Source organism: Emys orbicularis, chromosome 15 (genome assembly GCF_028017835.1).
Source record: "Emys orbicularis isolate rEmyOrb1 chromosome 15, rEmyOrb1.hap1, whole genome shotgun sequence".
Classification (NCBI taxonomy): Eukaryota; Metazoa; Chordata; order Testudines; family Emydidae; genus Emys; species Emys orbicularis.
In genome coordinates, this window is record NC_088697.1 from 6,193,242 (window position 1) to 6,212,490 (window position 19,249).

Below are 19,249 nucleotides of genomic sequence, written 5' to 3' on the forward strand. Positions count from 1 at the left end.
ATCAAATGCCTTATTGACATCCAGATAGATTAGAGCTACTGCATTTCCTTTGTCCAAAAAATTAGTGACCTTCTCACAGAAGGAGATCAGGTTTCTCTGGAATGATTTACCTTTTGTAACACCATGTTTTATTTATTTATAGTGCTGAAGGCTGGAAGGAACTGTTAGCAATAGGCTGAGAATGACCATGTGGAGGTTGGGGAGGGGATGGCAGACAGTGTGGAAGTGGGGGAGGGGATGTGATGTTGGAGGTGTATCTGGGATTTTGGTTTGCAGGAGTCCATGGGTACGTCTTTACTACCCGCTGTATCGGCGGGTAGCAATCGATTTATCTGGGATCGATATATCGTGTCTCGTTAAGATGCGATATATCGATCCCCAAACGCGTTCACCATCGACTCCAGAACTCCACCAGAGCGAGCGGCGGTAGCGCAGTCGACGGGGGAGCCGCGGCCGTCAATCCCGCGCCGTGTGGACCCCAGGTAATTCGATCCAAGATACTTCGACTTCAGCTACACTATTTGCGTATCTTGGATCAATTCCCCCCTCCCCCCCCCCCGCAGTGTAGACCAGCCCCATGTCTCTGCTCCCTGTGGCCGTGGTGCATTCCGTACCAAAGCAGCATGTCAGCAGAGCAGACACACATGCCATAGCTCCGTCTGGAACACGCAGCATTCACTGCCAGATGGGATGGGTGATTTTTCAGGGGCCCAGCTTGATATGCCTGGCTGGGGTGGATTCAGTTGGACGGGGGTCTGGGGCTCTGATAGTTTGCAATGTTCCTTTTTGCATAGTCAGTTCTTTCCCTTTATTGTTTTACCCCCACCTGTGCCCGATGTCACTCTCTTCTTAACTTGCTTTGGTTATTTCAGTTCCAGTTTTTAAATAGGATCTAAGAATTGCAAAACTGAATGAAAGATAAAACAAACAGAACCATTTCAATTTTGGCACATAGCTGGTAGAACTATACCTAGTGAAGGTCTGCTGTAATTACTTGGTTACCTATAGCATTTTCTGGTGGGGTGGATAAAGCAAAGGGAAAATAAAGGTTCAAAGAGCCAAAAGCACTTTTTAGGGTAAAAGGTCTCCTCAGGTGTTTGCTCTCTAGGGAGCATGTCAGCGGCCAGGGCTTGCACTGTTTCAGGAGTGGTGCGCTGGATTGTATTTAGTAATCTCAAAATAAAAGGTTAACACTGCTGGTTCACAATATCCAATGAAATCTTGCAAACAATTATACAAATAGACTCTAATGCTATTAAAACTACATGGTATTAATACTGATTCAAAACTGAAATTAAAATTATGGGATAAACGCATGAGAAATGAACTGACACCTAATTTCCATTTCTTAATGCCTGAAATTTTGACACTCACTCACACCATCTTTTTTTTTAAAAGCGATGCACAGCACACAGTCAAGTCAATTAATGAAAGCACACCAATTATTGACTGCTTTGTGTTGCATAAGCATCTGATTAAGCACCTAATTAAAACTGTACCACTGTAAGTGGAAATGCATCAACACAGCTTAGCTCCAATGTGTTTAAATGTGAATGAAAAATTTCTAAATTAAATACATGGCAGGATGGTAAGCAGGGGGAAAATACACAGAAATGTCTCTACCCAGTCCTCTTGATTTCTTGTCCCAACCCCCCATGAGTTCTGGCCTCTTGGTCAACTCAGCTCTCAGTCCCACACCAGCTGTGCCCTCTCCCAGCCTAACCCATTTCTACTGCAGTTCTTCATCTCCCTCATTATGGTAGGGGGTTGGCGCTGCAGCTCTTAAGGCAACTCTGTTAATCACTGTCTCACATACTGGGGCTATTCAGATTTCAGGGGGAAAATTATCAGAGTTACTGACTCTGGGAGGTGGGAGAGAGGAGAGGCTGAGTGGGAGTTGGCTCCCCACACTCTGTAGGGCCATGTTCAACTCTGGTAGCCTCCATGTTACCTCATCCTCCACCCTCCCCAATGTGTCTCTGCTCATGTGTCAGAGTGTCACCTTCTGATCATAATGCCACTGGCCTCAGCAGAGCTCCCAGACAGGAGCTACATCACGATGGGGTTACGGTACTGAAAGTAAAATACATCACAGGGAGGGTGTAATTATCCTCAAAGCAACCGTTACAGTCCAGGAAGTGAAAGAATTCAAGTACTTCATTACTTAAAATTACACTTGAAAGGATTGGATTTTTCTGAATAAATTGCAGTAAATGTTGATTTCACTTTACACACACACGGATGAAAAAATATGTATGTAAAATACAGAAATGCTTCTGGAGAAAGTAGAGTTTGATATAAGGATATTTACACTGTATATTTTGCATGTGACATTAACAATTTGTTTTTGAACAGTTATATGATTTGGCTCTTTGAATCTCAACATTTACTGTAGTTAAATAATTGTTGTCTGACCATCTCCATAACTTCCCACAGCTCTGAACATTGAAATGGTAAACATTAAAAAAGGGCTTAAAAATAAATATTGATATCATCTATTGAAATTAACAGCAATCAGAATATGCTAGGGGATGGAAATTCACACCTAAGGCCCCCACTTAATTCTGCCCTGTAGTGACACCAGGCAGTCGCCAGAGGGCTATGACTAAGGCATTTTACTGTATAAAGTTCCAGATGAGATTATATCGACATGTGCATGCTGAGCAGCTTCCGGAATTTGGTTCAAAGAATTTACATGTTTCCCTGGCCTGTTCTTAAAAGTGCTGCTATAGAAAGTGGGAGGGGCAGAAACTCACTACAGGATCTGTAGCAGAATCTCTTAGAACAGGGGTGGCCAACCTGAGCCTGAGAAGGAGCCAGAATTTACCAATGTACATTGCCAAAGAGCCACAGTAATACGTCAGCCGCCCCCCATCAGCTCCCCCGCCCTGCTCCCAGCACCTCCTGCCCACCGGCAGCCCCACTGATCAGCGCCTCCCCCTCCCTCCCCGCACCTCCCGATCAGCCGTTTTGTGGCATGCAGGAGGCTCTGGGGAGGAGAGGGGAGGAGCGAGGGCACTGCAGGCTCAGGGGAGGGGGCGGGAAGGGGTGGAGTGGGGGCAGGGCCTGCAGCAGAGCCAGGGATTGAGTTGTGAGCATCCCCCAGCACATTGGAAAGTTGGCACCAGCCCTGAAGTCGGTGCCTATACATGGAACCGCATATTACCGTCTGAAGAGCCGCACGTGGCTCCAGAGCCACAGGTTGGCCACCCCTGTCTTAGCTATTTATAGCTCATTGGAAGAAGGACGGGGATTGGTGGGTGTCTAGGGATCTAACAACACACGCACATATCCTAGTTCTTAATGAATTCTCATTTTACAATTCCCATAACCCACTAATTATATCCCTGGCTGTCCCCAGGAGTCTGGGGAGGGAGTACTAGTAAACTCCTATGGCCAGTGTGGAACCTAAGACACAAGGATCTTTCAGTGGCTAGCTCAAAGTCACCCACTTCACTGGATAAATCCCTAGTTGCTGGGCTCTGCAGAGGGGTGGGGAGGTGAATTCCATCCCCCATTCCTGGGCATGGACCCTCCCCCGCCCCACAATCCTCACCCCGATCTCAGACACTACCCTAACCTTCACCTGCAGTGATGCACCCACTTGATGCTGCCAGAGCCATCTGCCATGGGACCTAGAGGGGACAGAGGCCCAGCTCCAGAATTGCTACCCCTGCCCACAGCCACATGCTGTGCTGGACTTTCCCTGGTTTTCCAGTCTAGCTGTCTGGGGACCCAGCCCGTGCACCCACCACACCCAAACTTCCTCACAACACACATCCCAGGATGGGGAAGGACCATCTGGGGCTGGCTGCAGTCTCCCCTTGCTGCTGTGAGAGGAACGGGGTGGTCCCTCATATAGGACACAAACATACCTAGGGGCAGAAGGGAAATGTAGTTTCTTCCAGGGGCTTGAAAATGTTTGGTTTAGAGTCCTGACCTCTGTCTTCCTGTTTGTCTCCTTCTGCCACTTTGAGATCTCTTGGAGAGACAAGGTGGGTGAGGTAATTTCTTTTAGGACCAATTAAAAATACCTGTCTTTGATATCCTGGGACCAACATGGCTACAACAACTCTTTTTCCCTTTGTACCCCCTCCCACTCTCACCTCCTCCTCAGCTGAGACTGTCCCATGTGATGGGAAAATAAGGGTTCAGTCCTGTCTCTGGATTGGGGTCTTGCCAGCACTAACGGGAGTGAAAGCCTGTGTGCATTAATGACAGCAGCAGCAGCAGCTCTGGGACTCAGAGACATAGGGAGAAAAGATGGGAGTGAGCAGGTTGTTTGTGCCGGGTGTGAGTTACTCATGTGGGAATTCTGCGCCACTGCGTACGCACAGAATTCACGTCCAGTGCAGATTTTTTTTTTTTTTTGCATGAAGAAGATACATTCTGCCTGAGAAGTGCTGCAGTTCTGCCTTTCACCCAACAGAGGCCGCTGTGGCACCAGAACAGCCAGCAGCCAGCTGGGTTCATCTTGGTGGGAAATTGTTGCCCTGAGCTATACCCCAAATGGGAAGACAGTTAGTGGGTGTGACTTGGGAGAGTCTTGAGACACAGGTGCCTCTGGGGGTGGGGACAGGGTGGTCATTCTCTACTCGCAAGAGGGTGTGGAAGGAGCACAGGAGGAGCAAGTGTCCCCTGTGGAGACTGCACAGTCCCAGGTTACCCAGTACCAGCCGCTTCTGCCCCCACCATATCCCAAACCTCTTCATCCTTCCAACTCTCAGCTGCCAGTCTTCCCTCGCTGCTACCCTTTCCCGACTGGCAGAGAACCTCTAAGCTCTATCCCCTTCTCTTTGCTTCTGAAAGTTGCCTTGCCCAGGGCTTTGCTGCCTTTGTGAATGGAGAGGACAACTTTCTGCCAGTGGCCTTCAGGACAGGTGCTGAGTTCACTGCAGTGCCCCTCGTCCCCTCTCCATTTCCCTTCTCGGAGTGCTGTCTGGGACGCTGCCCCGTTTCCTGCTCCCCAGACCACCCTTTATCTACTCCATGTGCCAGGCTGCTGGCAGCCCCCAGTGAAAGGCCATCCAGCCCATCAACTGGTGCCCAACTGCTGGGCCTCAGGCCTTCTGGGGTGCACCTCTGTGAGTCCAATTTCCCCCTGCCCCAGGAGTGCTACAGGGGCATGTTGTTCTAGTGTGTCAGGGCTCAACCCTCGGGCTGAGGCCTCGAGGCACTTTCTTCTTCTCTCGGGGTACCAGGTGAAACAGCAAAAGAACCGACTGTCGGCAAACGAGGATAAATAATGAAATAAAAGAAGTAGGGGGGACAGTAGACAGATCCCATCAGGAGAAGGGCCCCTTTTACCTCTGGGGGCCCTGGGAGCATCTCAGTCCCCTTCAAAGTTTACTGGGTCTCCAGTGGAAGTTTCAGCCTGCTCCCCCTTTGAGCTCCGAGGATCCCCACCCTCCCTCAGTGAAGGCCAGAGCCCCAAATGCTTCTAGCCCTCTCTTTGGGGCTGGAGATGCTCCACAGATGGTTCCCTTCCCAGGGTGGCCTCCCTCTCAGTAGAGTAGGTCTCGTCTGTTAACTCCTGCTTCAGTCCTGGCATGGTTTGCAGGTGTGGAGGGGCTGGGCCAGTCCAGACTAAATCAGCAGTGTAACCCCTTCTCTGCCAGCGTGGGGTTTATATAGCCTTTCACAGGCACCCAGACCCAGGGAATGGCCCCCTATCAGCCCCATGCCTGATGTGGTGGGGCGACCCACTGGCAGCATTGCCCTTGAAGATGCTGCTCCCACTCCCTCCCCTCCCCCTTTACTGCCACCACAATGCCTGTCACCTTCACTTCCTGAGGGGTGATCCCAGAAGGTGTGTTTTGTTATCCCTTTCCCTACCCCCCCAGGATCCGTTGTGCACCCTATATCACTCACCTCTGTCTCAGGAGACAAGGAGGGTCATGGGGCGCAGGTGATGCTATGCTGGAGATCCATCATCACTGAAGGAGTGGCAGCCTTGACCCTCCTTGAAGGTTGCCGGAATGCTGATGTGCACTGGAGGAGAACTGGGGCTTGACTGAGTCCATAGACCATTTGGCCCACACTGTGTCACTGTAAAGCCTGCTCTGCATTGCTGCAAATTGCTGCTGGTGGTGTTGCGCCCGTAAGTCTCTGTAACGCATTCTTCAGTGACTCAAGAGCATGAGCCACCAGCCTGAGGCAGACTGGTAAGAAGCAGGGAACAAACCCCAAATTGGTTGTGAGGTCTATATGTAGATTTCACCAACCAAGTACCCAGTGTAAACGCTTCAGGCACTGTAACAGCATTAACATGAAATCACAGACAGTCCCCTTGGGTCATCCCATATATCTCACCACTCAGGTGAGCTCACCTTTGTGACAGATGGTCCCTTACACCAGGGGTTCTCAATCTTTTTCTTTCTGAGCCCCCCCAACATGCTATAAAAACTCCACGGCCCATGTGGGCCACAATAACTGATTTTCTGCATATAAAAGCCAGGGCTGGCGTTAGGGGGCAGCAAGCAGGGCAACTGCCTGGGGCCCCCACAAAGCTACATTGCTTAGGCTTTGGCTTTAGCCCAGGGTGGGGGGGCTCAGGGGCCCAGACTTCAGCCCCATGCGCTGGGACTTCAGCTTTCTGCCCTGGGCCTCGGCGTGTCTAATGCTGGCCTTGCTTGGCAGTCCCCTTGATAACTGCTCGTGACCCCCCAGGGGGCCCTAGACCCCTGGTTGAGAACCACTGCCTTACACCATGAATCACAGCAATGTTCAGGTTACTGCCAGTCCCAAAGGACCAGTCACTTACTTAGATTAATTGAATCTTAGATCTCACAACAAAGACAACACTTGTAGCCAGTCCTGTAATAACCTGTATTAAGATTTATTGAAAAGGAAATGAGAGTTGTTTACAAAGTTAAAGCAGGTAATCATATACATGCAGATGAGTTAGTCTTAAATTTCAAAAGGTAATGGAAGCTTCTATAATAAGCAAGCCCTACATATTCTTTAGGACTAACCCCGGCTAAGCAGCTGGAGATCTCTTGCTTATGCCTACAAACTTTGCCCCCCAGAGTCCAAGCAGCATACCGATAATCAGCTCCTTCTGTATGGGGTTTTTTATCCCCTTCCTGCCATGTGCTCTGAGCTGCAAACTCAGCTAATGGGAAGTGAAGAGCACAACAACAGTTTTTTGTGTTCTTTAATGTCCCATAATAGTCTATCTGGTGTTGATGGACCTTTTCTGCCAGGCAGGATATAATGTATTCTGTTGCCAATCATCACTTCACCTAGGTAAAGTTTCCTGTCTGGTGATTTATATAACCACAGAGGCTCACAATGCAATTAGTCAGATGTTAACCCAGGCAGCAACTCACAAGCATTCAATAAAGTTTAAACATAAAACACATTCTTATAATTCTAATACCTGTTTTAACAATACTGACACAGGTGAGTCAGACTGATTCCAGCTGGGCGTTTGTTCCTGTTCAATTAAGACATGGGGGCTTTTGCAAGAGTCAGTGTCACAAGGAGGTTGGGCAGGGATGGTGTCTCTAACCTCTGTTTGCCAGAAGCTGGGAATGGGTGACGGGATGGATCACTTGATGATTACCTGGTCTGTTCATTCCCTCTGAAGCACCTGGCATTGGCCAGTGAGCTAGATGGACCATTGGTCTGACGCACTGGGCCGTTCTTATGTTCACAGTCTCTATCAGGAGTATCTACTCATTTGGACTCAGTGGGAAGCCACAGAAAGAAACAAGGTGTCCTGAGGAAAGAAGGCCCAGTCTCAGAGCCCCCGGGGTCACACTTGACAAAAGCTAAAACTAGGCCCAGCCCATGAAAGGGGGCACTCCCAGAAGAGACTGTATAAAGGCTGGAGCATCAAACAACTTTGTAAACCTGAGACAGCTGCCTTGGGGACAATGACAGGGAGAATCCCCCAAAATGACTCCTTTGATTCTTCTGTGGCCATTGGTTTATAGAATCATAGAACTGGAAGGGACCTCGAGAGGACATCTAGTCCAGTCCCCTGCACTCAAGGCAGGACTAAATATTATCTAGACCATCCCTGACAATGATGGAGATTCCACAGCCTCCCTAGGCAATTTATTCCACTCTGATAGTTAGGAAGTTTTTCCTAATGTTCAACCTAAATCATCCTTCCTGCAATTTAAACCCATTGCTTAATTATTACTTCTTGTGTCTTGCTTACAATACTCCCCCAATACATCCCAGAATGATATTTGCTTTTTTTTTTTTTTGCAACAGTGTTACACTGTTAACTTATGTTTAGCTTGTGATCCACAGTGACCCCCAGATCCCTTTCCGCAGTACTCCTTCCTAGGCAGTCATTTCCGATTTTGTATCTGTGCAACTGCTTGTTCCTTCCTAAGTGGAGTACTTTGCATTTGTCCTTATTGAATGTCATCCTATTTACATCAGACCATTTCTCCAGTTTGTCCAGATCATTTTGAATTTTAATCCTATCCTCTAAAGCATTTTCAGCTCCTACAAGCTTGGTATCCTCCGCAAACTTTATAAGTGTAACAGAGAGACTCTGCTACTGGGAGGGTTTCACCATGTTTAAGGGGTTACACCCTGGTGGGAGTGGGCTAGGCCTGTACTGGAATAAGGTCACTCTGTGCTTCACAGTTTGGCAGAACCTAGAATGTCCATTAGCAGGGGAAAATCCTAAAGGGAATCGACATGTGGAATGGACAAAAGCCCCGTCTGAATTCTCTCACATTGCCCTTCTCGCCCTGTCAGGCTACAGAATAACGTCTAGGTTTCACTCCAGATCATCCCCTCCTCCCAGCAGGAAGGAAATGGCTGCAATGGAGCTGGCTCAGGTAAGGGATTATCAGGGAGCTGGTGGTGGGTTCTGCTTGGAGGGAGAGGAGCAGTAAATGCATAGGAGGGTGGGAGCTGCTCGAGGTGGTGGGAGGCAGGAAATCTCTAGGGTGGAGAAAGGGAGGGGACAGGATGTGACAAAGCTGCTGAGACTTGTGTAATGTAGGGTGTGAGGGGTTGTCACCCCCGGGGTGCAGTCTGGAAGGGCTTCTCGGAACCGCTGTGCCCTCTAACCCTGAAGCTGGGCTGGCCCTTCTCACACTCCTTTGCTGGAGATTCAGCCAGCCTCTCCAGGTCCTGTTATCACCCACACGACAGCAGGTGGTGACATACACCCAGCTAAGCCTACCTGAGTGCTTTACCTAAGCCACTCAAGGACAGAAAGAAGACATCAGCCAATTTCCCAGCTCCCCAGCCTTGCACAATTGCTGTAGTATAAATCCAAAATTATACCATCTTATAGTGCACAGGGATCTGTGTAATGTAAGCTCATTAATATAGTTCGCCTTCCCCTCGATATGGGGAAGATATGCACAACAATCTTCTGTTAAGCAAGCCGAGATTTTCCCCAGACACTTCACTCAAAATACACTGATTAAGATAAAGCATAAAACAAGTTTATTAACTACAGAAAGATAGATTTTAAGTGATTATAAGTGGTAGCAAACAGATCAAATCAGATTGCTTAACAAATAACCAAAAACTCAAACTAAGTCTAACATACTAGATGGATAGAATTTGAATTAGCAATTTCTCACCCTGACTGATGATACAAGCAGTCCCCCAAGTTTCCATACACAAGCTAGAAATCCCTTTACCCCGGGACCAGCACTTCCCCCAGTTCAGTCTTTGTTCCTCAGGTGTTTCCAGGAGTTCTCTTGTGTGAGGAATGAGGCCAAGAGATGATGTCACACCCCACCTTATGTAGCTTTTCCATATGGCTGGAACCCTTTGTTCCAAACTCAGTTCCCAGTCCAGTTAGTGGAAAAATATAGGTACCAAAATGGAGTTCAGTGTCATGTGGTCTGGTCGCATGCCCTGCTGTGTCATAGTAGCCATGACTCCTAGGCTGGCTGACACATTCACAGGAAGGCTAAGCTCTTCCACGGTCCATCGTCTTTGTTGATGAGCCATCAGCACTGTCTGGCTTCTTCACTGTTGTACCTGAAAGGCTAGTTGTGGATGTTACCCAGAGTAAGCACATTTGAAATACGGATACATAGTCAATATCCATAACTTTGGATACAAACATGATCTATGCACACAAATAGGATAATCAAATTCAGCAAATCATAACTTTTCCAATGACACCCCACATGATGCATCTTGCACAAAATGCATCATAATTATTTCCTAATCATTTTATAATCATACCACTATGCTGAATATGGATTGTAGTGTCAGATAGGGCCTAATTTCAAGGCACAAGAGTTGGGAATGGAACTTCCCCTCTTTGTGGAACAGGAAATAGCCCTCCAACAAGGGCTGGGAAAACTTCCCAGACTCTGAGTGCTGGAGCCTAAATCTATTGACACTTCATAGTTACCACCCCCCCCAATCTTTGTGGCAACTGCAAACTTTATCAGTGATGATTTTATATTCTCTTCTAGGTCATTGATAAGAATGTTAAATAGCACAGGGCCAAGATCCAATCCTTGCGGGAACCCGCTAGAAATAAATCCACTTGACCATGGTTCCCCATTTACAATCACAGTTTTTAATCTATTTAATGTATGCTGTGTCTATTTTGTATTGTTCTAGTTTTTTAGTCAAAATATTGTGCTGAACTAAGTCATATGCCTTACAGAAGTCTAGGTATATTACATCAATAATATTAGCTGCAACCAAACTTTTGATCTCATCCAATGAGGATATCCAGTTAGTTTGATATGCTCTATTGTCTTTGAACCTTTGTTAATTGGTACTAATTTATATTACCCTCCTTTAATTTTTTATTAATGAACTCCAGTATCGGCTGCTCCATTCTCTTGCCCAGTATCGATTAAGACTAACACTCTTGTAATTAGCTCGGTCATCTCTTTTACACTTTTTAAATATTGGCACAGCATTAGCTTTATTCTAGTCTTCTGGAATTTCCCCAGTGTTCCAAGTCCTAATTAAAATCAGCATTAACAGTCCTCCACACTCCTCCACCAGGTCTTTCAAAACTCTTGGATACAAGTTATCTGGACGTGCTGATTTAAACATATCTAACTGTAATACCTGCTGTTTAACGTCCTCTTGAGTTATTGTTGGAATGGAAAGAGTGTCGTCGTCAATATCTTATGATACGACTATATGACTGTTTTTCTCCAAATCCAGGAGAGAAATATTTATTGAACACTTTTACCTCTTCTGCATTATTTTTGATAATTCTGCCATTTCCATCTAGTAATTTACCACTACCATTGTTAGGGATTAATTTTGTACTTAATATACTTTTTAAAAACTTCCTTCTTATTTTCATTAATTGGTCATTGATTTCTGATAGCTTCCTTTACCAATTTTCTATAATTCTGACCTAACTTATTTTCTTTATTATTGACTTCCCCTTTCTTCCATATATTTTATTTGGAGAGTGTTGGGATTCCTACCAGGGAGCCACCAGCAGGGTCCAGAGACAGCCCCATCTCCTGTATCAAGCTCTGGCTAGTTGGTATGTGATAAATGTGAAGACCCTGCCTCCGTCTATCAGCTGCGAGACACAAATAAATAAATAAATTAATGGAGATATCCCATCTCCTAGAACTGGAAGGGACCTTGAAAGGTCATTGAGTCCAGCCCCCTGCCTTCACTAGCAGGACCAAGTACTGATTTTGCCCCCGATCCCTAAGTGGCCCCCTCAAGGATTGAACTCACAACCCTGGGTTTACCAGGCAAATGCTCAAACCACTGAGCTATCCCTCCTCCGCTGAGCTGGGGTTAAAACCATGGAATATTCTTTGTGACAAGTATCCCACAAATTCCACTGACCTCCCTTGTTTTGAACTCACAACCCTGGGTTTAGCAGGCCAATGCTCAAACCACTGAGCTATCCCTCCAAAGGGTCTCTCTTTCCACTCTCTGATGCCTCCTGGCTGCTCTAAGCAAGGTGAGGGCGGGACTCTGTTAACATGTGCCTCCTGGAGCTTCCATTTACCTGGTGCTGCTGTTCCGTGAATAGTGGAGTTGTGACTCGGGCAGCAGGTACTGAGTGTTGGACTCTTACTCTTTCAGGAGCCGGTGACTTTCAAGGAGGTGTCTGTGTATTTCACCAGGGAAGAGGGGGCTCTACTGGACCCCAGTCAGAGAGCCCTCTACAGGGATGTCATGCAGGAGAGCTATGAGATGGTGGTCTTTCTGGGTAAGGAGTTCTGTCCCCTCGGTTATTAGAAGCTGTGGGGTCTCTAAAGAACCTGAGTAGTAAGAACTTTATACCTTCATTCGTCATACAAGTTTTCACAAGTTTCCTTGCCCCCCTTTTTTTGCCTTATCTCCCACCCACTAGTATAATTTTTGGACATGTGCCTTTTTGGTGCCGTCAGTCATTTTAAAATTGCATGTAATGTATCCTTATTGGACCCATTAATAAGTACCTTAATAACTAGAGCTTTCATGCCTTTTCCTCATTTTAAGAGGAAAATATGCCGTCTGTAGAATTGAGTTAATAGGTGTATGACTCATGCATGGCTTGTGTGACAGTCAGATGAGCTCATCTTTTGATAGGAGAGTGCATAATGTTGCCATTCAGGACCCCATGGATGAAGGGAGAACAGAGCCGTGGAAGGGGAGGAGAAGGGAGGCGTAGCTAATTCTGGAGTGCCAGGACATGGGGAGGGTGTGTGCTGGATTAGAGCTAAGAAGCAACAGGGTGGGATGAGGTAGTGAGAGACAACGAGGAAACACAAGGAGCTCTGAAGTTGCTGGGAGGTGGTGATGACTGAGAGTAATGGGAAGAAGGGGAGGGGAGTGTGGAGTAAGGGCACCCAGGAAGTGGGCTGGGTGGGTCAATGGGAGGGAGGAGAGGTTTGGGGATTTAGAGGTGTGGGGGATCCCAGACCTTTAATCCCGAATCCCAACCCAAGCCTTGTTGGTTTAGAGCCTACACTCCAGTTTTATTTCTGTTCAGTTTCACTTCAATATACATTTCCCCCCTAATATTATTATTTAAACTCTTGACCTCCCTCTCCCACTCATTACCCCCCTCCCCATATAACTTCCCCATCTCTATGCACAGTGACCTTGGCCATCGATCCTAAGTCCTTGCTGCATTCCTCCCTCCCATAGCAGGGCCAATACCCTGGCACAAATGGGCACTTTGTTGATGATGTCACAGGGTGGTAGTGTAGCCTGTACAATTTTTACACCTATAAGATTACGTATTGGGGTACAATTTGCCCTTGTACATGGCTGCTCAAAGTTAATTGACAAATTAAATTTGGTTTACCTCCTTGCCCCTCCATGCATGTTCCAAACTAATGAGCAATACTCTGATAATGACATTTTACTTCTAGCGAGTATAAAATTGCCCACAAGACATGAGACTGGGTCATAGATCATAAAATTAGGTCGGGGTCAACAGGAGTGAGAGTTTGGAGAGAGTCTTGTCCCCCCACCCCCATCCGCAGAAGCCACAAGCTGTCTTCCCTCCAATCTCCTTGGATCTTTGAGCCTGTTCCTCCTGAGGTTGCGTAGTCCAGTTCTTGTTTCTTACATTCTCCTTTTCCGGGAGAATTAGAGGCTGTTGCTCCTGAATTTTAGTGTTTAATTCCCCAGCCTTCTCCACACATTGGGGGAGTTTAATTCTCCCTCCCATTACACCTGAGTCACTAGATTTCCTAATTCCCCAAAATGTGCTTTTGCCATGTCACAGTTCTGGGGTAGCTAAGCCTTTGACCTGTCTCCAGGGTCTGCTCAAGGAATGCCCTGTCAGGTATCAGGCCTCTAGCCAGCCCCTCTCTATGGGTAGGGACCCACATGCCTCTCCTTTTTGACCAGGGTTTGAGGATTGCAGCTTGTCCTCCACTGTGTTCCCTGGACTAATGTCCAGTTCCTGTGCTTTGCTTTCTCTCCAAGGGCTGTGAGCAGTGTGTGTGTGATAGAGGTGGGAATTTTGGTGATATTTGTATGATGCCAATATGCACCTCAGTTTCCCTCTGTGATTGGTATTGCTATGATTAGAAAGAGCAGGAGACATGAGGTGTTTTGTCACGTAGCTGTCATGGGGTGATATGAATGGGTAATTAAGGACTGGCTGGGACCAACCTATATCAATGGAATACCTGACAGAGACAAGGAAATAATTGTTGCCTGTGTATCTCAGCTTGGCTGAGTGAAGCATACATGGACTCATTATGTTTTTGGGAGCAGGAAGAACTGGGCTCGCAGACGCAGGGAGCTCTACTGGAGCGAAGACAAATGAACAGTCACAGTGAAAGGAAACCAAAGCGTTTTCTACAGCAGCATGGATCAAGGGCATTGGCCAGTATGGACTATATTGTCTTCTTCGCTTCTCTGTCCTAATCTAAGGACTTTCCAATGCTGTGTTTCAGTTGACTAATAAACCCTGCTATGTTTTAATAGTCTGCCCAGTGTCACAGCAAAAACTTGCTCTGTGCATTGACTGAGGAACAGTCTCTGAATAGGAGTGTAGTTCAGCTGGACCTGCTGGCAGAGCTTGCAGGTTGAAATAGGAGTTTTGAAGCCCAAGGCTCAATCTCAGGTGTTGAAGCTACATGGCCTATCCTTGTGGAGGAGTGTGGGACCCCTTGGGGGTCTAGTGTACTCAAGGGGCACCTCCCAAGGACTGTTTAAAAGCCAGGGCATTGCACAGATCCTATGGATCCATGACAGTGTCAGTGTGCCTTCTGGGGAAAAGATATAAAACAAGAAAAGCATCTAAATGCATATTTACCATCGCCTCCTCATCAGTCCTCTTGGGAATCACTGATTGTTTCCGAAGTGTATTAAAGCCTTCCTTAAAAGCTTACCTCTTGGTTATTAGGTCATGTTAGTTTGTAGCCCCAAAAGACCCCCCTCAGTCAGTTCAAACTCAGCTGTTTCTCCCCAAAAAGTCTGTCTTCAGTTTCCTCATAGAGGTAAAATCAGACCCTGCCCCTTTCTTCATGGGGCAAAGCTTCAAAAGATTGAGATCTGCATAACCAGCTTTAGGATCTGGCATTCATCACCCCTTAGTGACACCAGATTGCACAGGAAACCCATCCCTCAGCCCTCCCCGGTATCATCTGGCCATCTCAGCATCATAGTCTGTGAAGTATTCATGCTTTCAAGGGCTGGCTCAAATATACAGATAACAGTCATAACTAGGGCCAGTGTTTGCTGGCAATGAAAACAGAGTAATTGACAAATATGAGCAATATATAATCCTTTACAGCATGAAAGTGCATTGGGAGGAGGGGACAGGAGCCAGCTGTGTGGGGGAGGTGGGGCCTAGACACTGTGCATTGAGAGCCTAGAGCCAGCTGTGTGCTGGGGATACTGGGCATGAACCAGCTGTGTGCAGGGGAGATGAGCAGGGGAGAGGTGATGTGGACGCAGCCGAGAGCCGGTGCGAGTGCCGTCCACTCCTCAGCATGATGAGGGAGCCTGATATTCCACTGCCAGGTGCCCCTCCTACCCAGGGGAAACTCCACGGTGGTTTTGCTGAGCCCAGACTTGTATGAGGAGGGAAGAAATTGGCAGCAAGTCTCAACCGCAGCGAGCCTCTGCCCTGCACCCTGGGGAGGAGTCAGGTGTCTCTGGGCAGAAATCTGTGGGGTTGTGACCCTGCATGCCCCACCCACCCTCTGATCAGAAATTCCAGATATGAAGGGTGATTCCAGAAATGAAGAGTAATTTCGGGGGGGAAATGCAGTAATAGCGGCAATTTCTGGAAAACACTGGCCCTAGTCATAACATTAAATACGATAGTCTCAAGATGTATGCCTGTGTTCATCAGATCTGTCACTCTGCCGTCACATAGTTCACTCTGCTGGTGGGTTCTACCCCTTCCCCCATTCTGTGTTTGTCTTGTCTAATTAGACTGTAAATTCTTCAGGGCATGGGCCATCTGCTATTCTCTGTTTGTACTTTGCCTAGCATAATGGGGACCCACTGTTAGTTGGCCGTTAGGCACTAAGGTAATGCATATGATTTTTAATAATAATATAATTCCTGCCACTTTGAGCCAAGGAAGCTGGTCTTGGGACGTTACTGCTTTAAAAAAAAAAAATGGAGATATACCTATCTCATAGAGCTGGAAGGGACCCTGAAAGGTCATCGAGTCCAGTCCCCTGCCTTCACTCGCAGGACCAACTACTGATTTTGCCCTAGATCCCCAAGTGGCCCCCTCAAGGATTGAACTCACAACCCTGGGTTTACCAGGCAAATGCTCAAACCACTGAGCTATCCCTCCTCCGCTGAGCTGGGGTTAAAACCATGGAATATTCTTTGTGACAAGTATCCCACAAATTCCACTGACCTCCCTTGTTTTCTTTGCCTGCAGTAGGGTTTCCAATTTCCAAACCTGATGTGATCTCGGAGCTGGAACGAGGGGAAGAGCCGTGGGTTCCAGACCTCCATGGCTCTGAGAAAAAAGTGCTCCTGAGAGCTGCCTGCACAGGTGAGGAATTGGTTAAACCAACTCAAAAACTGTTCATGAATACAGGAAACATTTGGGATGCCCTACAAAGACCTTGTGAGCTCTCCAAGTTCAAGATTGTTCCCTGCAGATGTGGAATCATTAGGCAGATGTCACTCATGGCTCCCCTCTACGCTGACTGACAACTGGCAGCAGGTCCCTCCCCGATATCGCTTTCCCCTGAGAGTTATGGTGAGATGCGGACCCAGAACTGATCCCTTCCTTTCTCTCCTCTGGGGAAAGGTTTGGGGATAATCAGCTCCTGATAGGTTTGATCTCTCCCGCACATATTTTGGTTTGTTCATCCCTTTTTCCATTCCCCTCTCTGAGATTTCCTTTCTCTCCAGTGCAGGGAGTGACCTATGTCTGGATTGTCTCTGTCTCCCATCAGGTGTTGGGATGGTGAGTGAGAACGAGGAGAAACCCCAGCAGGAAAATGCTGAGCAAGTATTACCCCAAGGGATGTTATCAGGAAGATCGAAAGGGAATGATTCCAGGAGTTGTGCACTCTCAGAAAAAGCAAAAGCCTGTGATAGTCAGCACAGGCCAGCGGAAAACTTCAGTAGCCACTCAGACCTTATTACACGCGAGAAAATCAACTTGGAAGAGACACACTACACACGCCGTGAGTGCGGGAAAAGCTTCAATCAGAGCTCTTCCCTTCTCACACATCAGAGAATCCACACGGGTGAGAAACCTTACAGATGCTCTGAGTGTGGGAAACACTTCAGTCAGAGATCAAACCTTATCAGACATAGGAGAATCCATACAGGTGAGAAACCTTATGGATGCCATGAGTGTGGGAAAAGCTTTAGTGTGCACTCAAATGTTATCAGACATAGGCGAATCCACACAGGAGAGAAACCCTACACGTGCTCTGAGTGCAGGAAAAGCTTCAATCAGAGCTCAAGCCTTATCAGACATCGGAGAATGCACACAGGAGAAAAGCCCTACACATGCTCTGAGTGTGGGAAATGCTTCATTGATAGTTCAAAGCTCATCATACATCAGAGAATTCATACAGAAGAGATGCCCTATACGTGCTCTGAGTGTGGGAAAAGCTGTAGTCGGCACTCAGTCCTTATCTCACATTGTAGAATCCACACAGGAGAGAAACTCTGCACATGCTCTGAGTGTGGGAAACGCTTCAGTTATAGCTCAGCCTTCATCTCACATCAGCGAATCCACACAGGAGAGACGCCCTACACATGCTCTGAGTGTGGGAAAAGCTTCGGTTATAGCTCACACCTTACCACATATCAGAGAATCCACATGGATGAGAAACCTTATGGATGCTCTGAGTGTGGGAAACGCTTCAATCAGAGCTCAAGCCTTATTAAACATCAGAAAATCCACATGAGAGAGAACTATAATAAATGTCTTGACTAGGGCTGGCCAAAGATTTTTTTTTTTTTTTTTTAAATCACATTTGCTAATTCCCACATAGTGATCTTTGCACCATCTTCACCATGGTCTCTCCGCTACCCCCAGATGAGTTGCCTGCTTCTGCCTTTTGCGGCTCACTCTTCTTTGGGGTCAGTCCTGTGATCGTTTCTATCAACTCCTTTCCTTTTGAGTTGTAGGAGCATGTGTCCTCCTGCCAGGAATGTTCATCAGCTCCAGGTAGGGGAGAGAGGAAAATATGCTGCCTGTAGAATTCTAAATTGAGTAAATAGGTGTATGACTCATGCATGGCTTGTGTGACAATCAGCTGAGCTCTTTTGAAAGGAGAGCGTATAATGTTGCCATTCAGGACCCCATGGGTGAAGGGAGAACAGAGCTGTGGGAGGGGAGGAGATAATTCTGGGGTGCCAGGATATGAGGAGGGTATGCGCAGGGTTAGAACTAAGAAGCAGCAGGGAGGGATGAGATAGTGAGAGACGAGAGAATACAAGAAGCTGCCAAGGTATCGAGAGGTGGTGGCGGCTGAGAGTAATGGGTGGAAGGGGAGGGGAGTGTGGAGGAACGGCACCCAGAAGTGGGCTGGGTGGGTCAGTGGGAGGGAGGAGAGGTTTAGGGATCTAGAGCTGTGGGGGATCCCAGACCTTTAACCCCGAATCCCTACGGAAGCCTTGTTGCTTTAGAGCCTACACTCCAGTTCTATTTCTGTTCAGTTTCAGTTCATTATACATTTTTTCCCCAAATATTATTATTTTAACTCTTGACCTCCATCTCCCACCCATTACCCCCTCCCCATATAACCTCCCCATCTCTATGCACAGCAACCCTGGCCACCGACCCTGAGTCCACGCTGCATTCCTCCCTCCCATAGCAGGGTCGCTACCCGGGAGAAATGGGCACTTTGTTGATGATGTCACAGGGTGGTAGTATAGCCTGTACAATTTTTACACCTATAAGATTATGTATGCTGAAGCTCTTCACACCAGTTGGGCTTATCTCGATACGCCGATACAGTCTGTTCCCCAGTGTTCCCTTCCCAGCTCTGATGCCGCAGAGCCTTGCCTGTATCCCTGTTCCCGTTCCCCCCCTTAACAAACATTTGACATTGGTGGGGCCCAACACTACAAGAAGGATGTGGAAAAATTGGAAAGCGTCCAGTGGAGGGCAACAAAGATGATTAGGGGACTGGAACACATGACTTCTGAGGAGAGGCTGAGGGAACTGGGATTATTTAGTCTGCAGAAGAGAAGAATATGGGGGGATTTGATAGCTGCTTTCAACGATGGATCTAGACTGTTCTCAGTGGTAGCAGATGACAGAACAAGGAGTAATAGTCTCAAGTTGCAGTGGGGGAGGTTTAGATTGGATATTACGAAACACTATTTCACTAGGAGGGTGGTGAAGCACTGGAATGGGTTACCT

General features: G+C 47.3%; 1 protein-coding gene across 1 annotated transcript; it reads left to right on the forward strand.

Moving 5' to 3' along the window:
- The first annotated feature begins 8,792 nt into the window (after positions 1 to 8,792).
- On the forward strand, positions 8,793 to 17,815 carry LOC135889518 (zinc finger protein 664-like). Its single transcript, XM_065417383.1, has 4 exons — positions 8,793 to 8,807; positions 12,025 to 12,151; positions 16,292 to 16,408; positions 16,818 to 17,815. Exons 1-4 carry the CDS (start codon positions 8,793 to 8,795, stop codon positions 17,813 to 17,815), a joined length of 1,257 nt encoding a protein of 418 aa, XP_065273455.1.
- Positions 17,816 to 19,249: the final 1,434 nt, after the last annotated feature.

Coding starts and splice junctions, on each gene's coding strand:
- LOC135889518 (XM_065417383.1), top strand. Junction 12,152..16,291: donor TGAGATGGTGGTCTTTCTGG/GTAAGGAGTTCT, acceptor CTTTGCCTGCAG/TAGGGTTTCCAATTTCCAAA. Junction 16,409..16,817: donor CCTGAGAGCTGCCTGCACAG/GTGAGGAATTGG, acceptor GTCTCCCATCAG/GTGTTGGGATGGTGAGTGAG.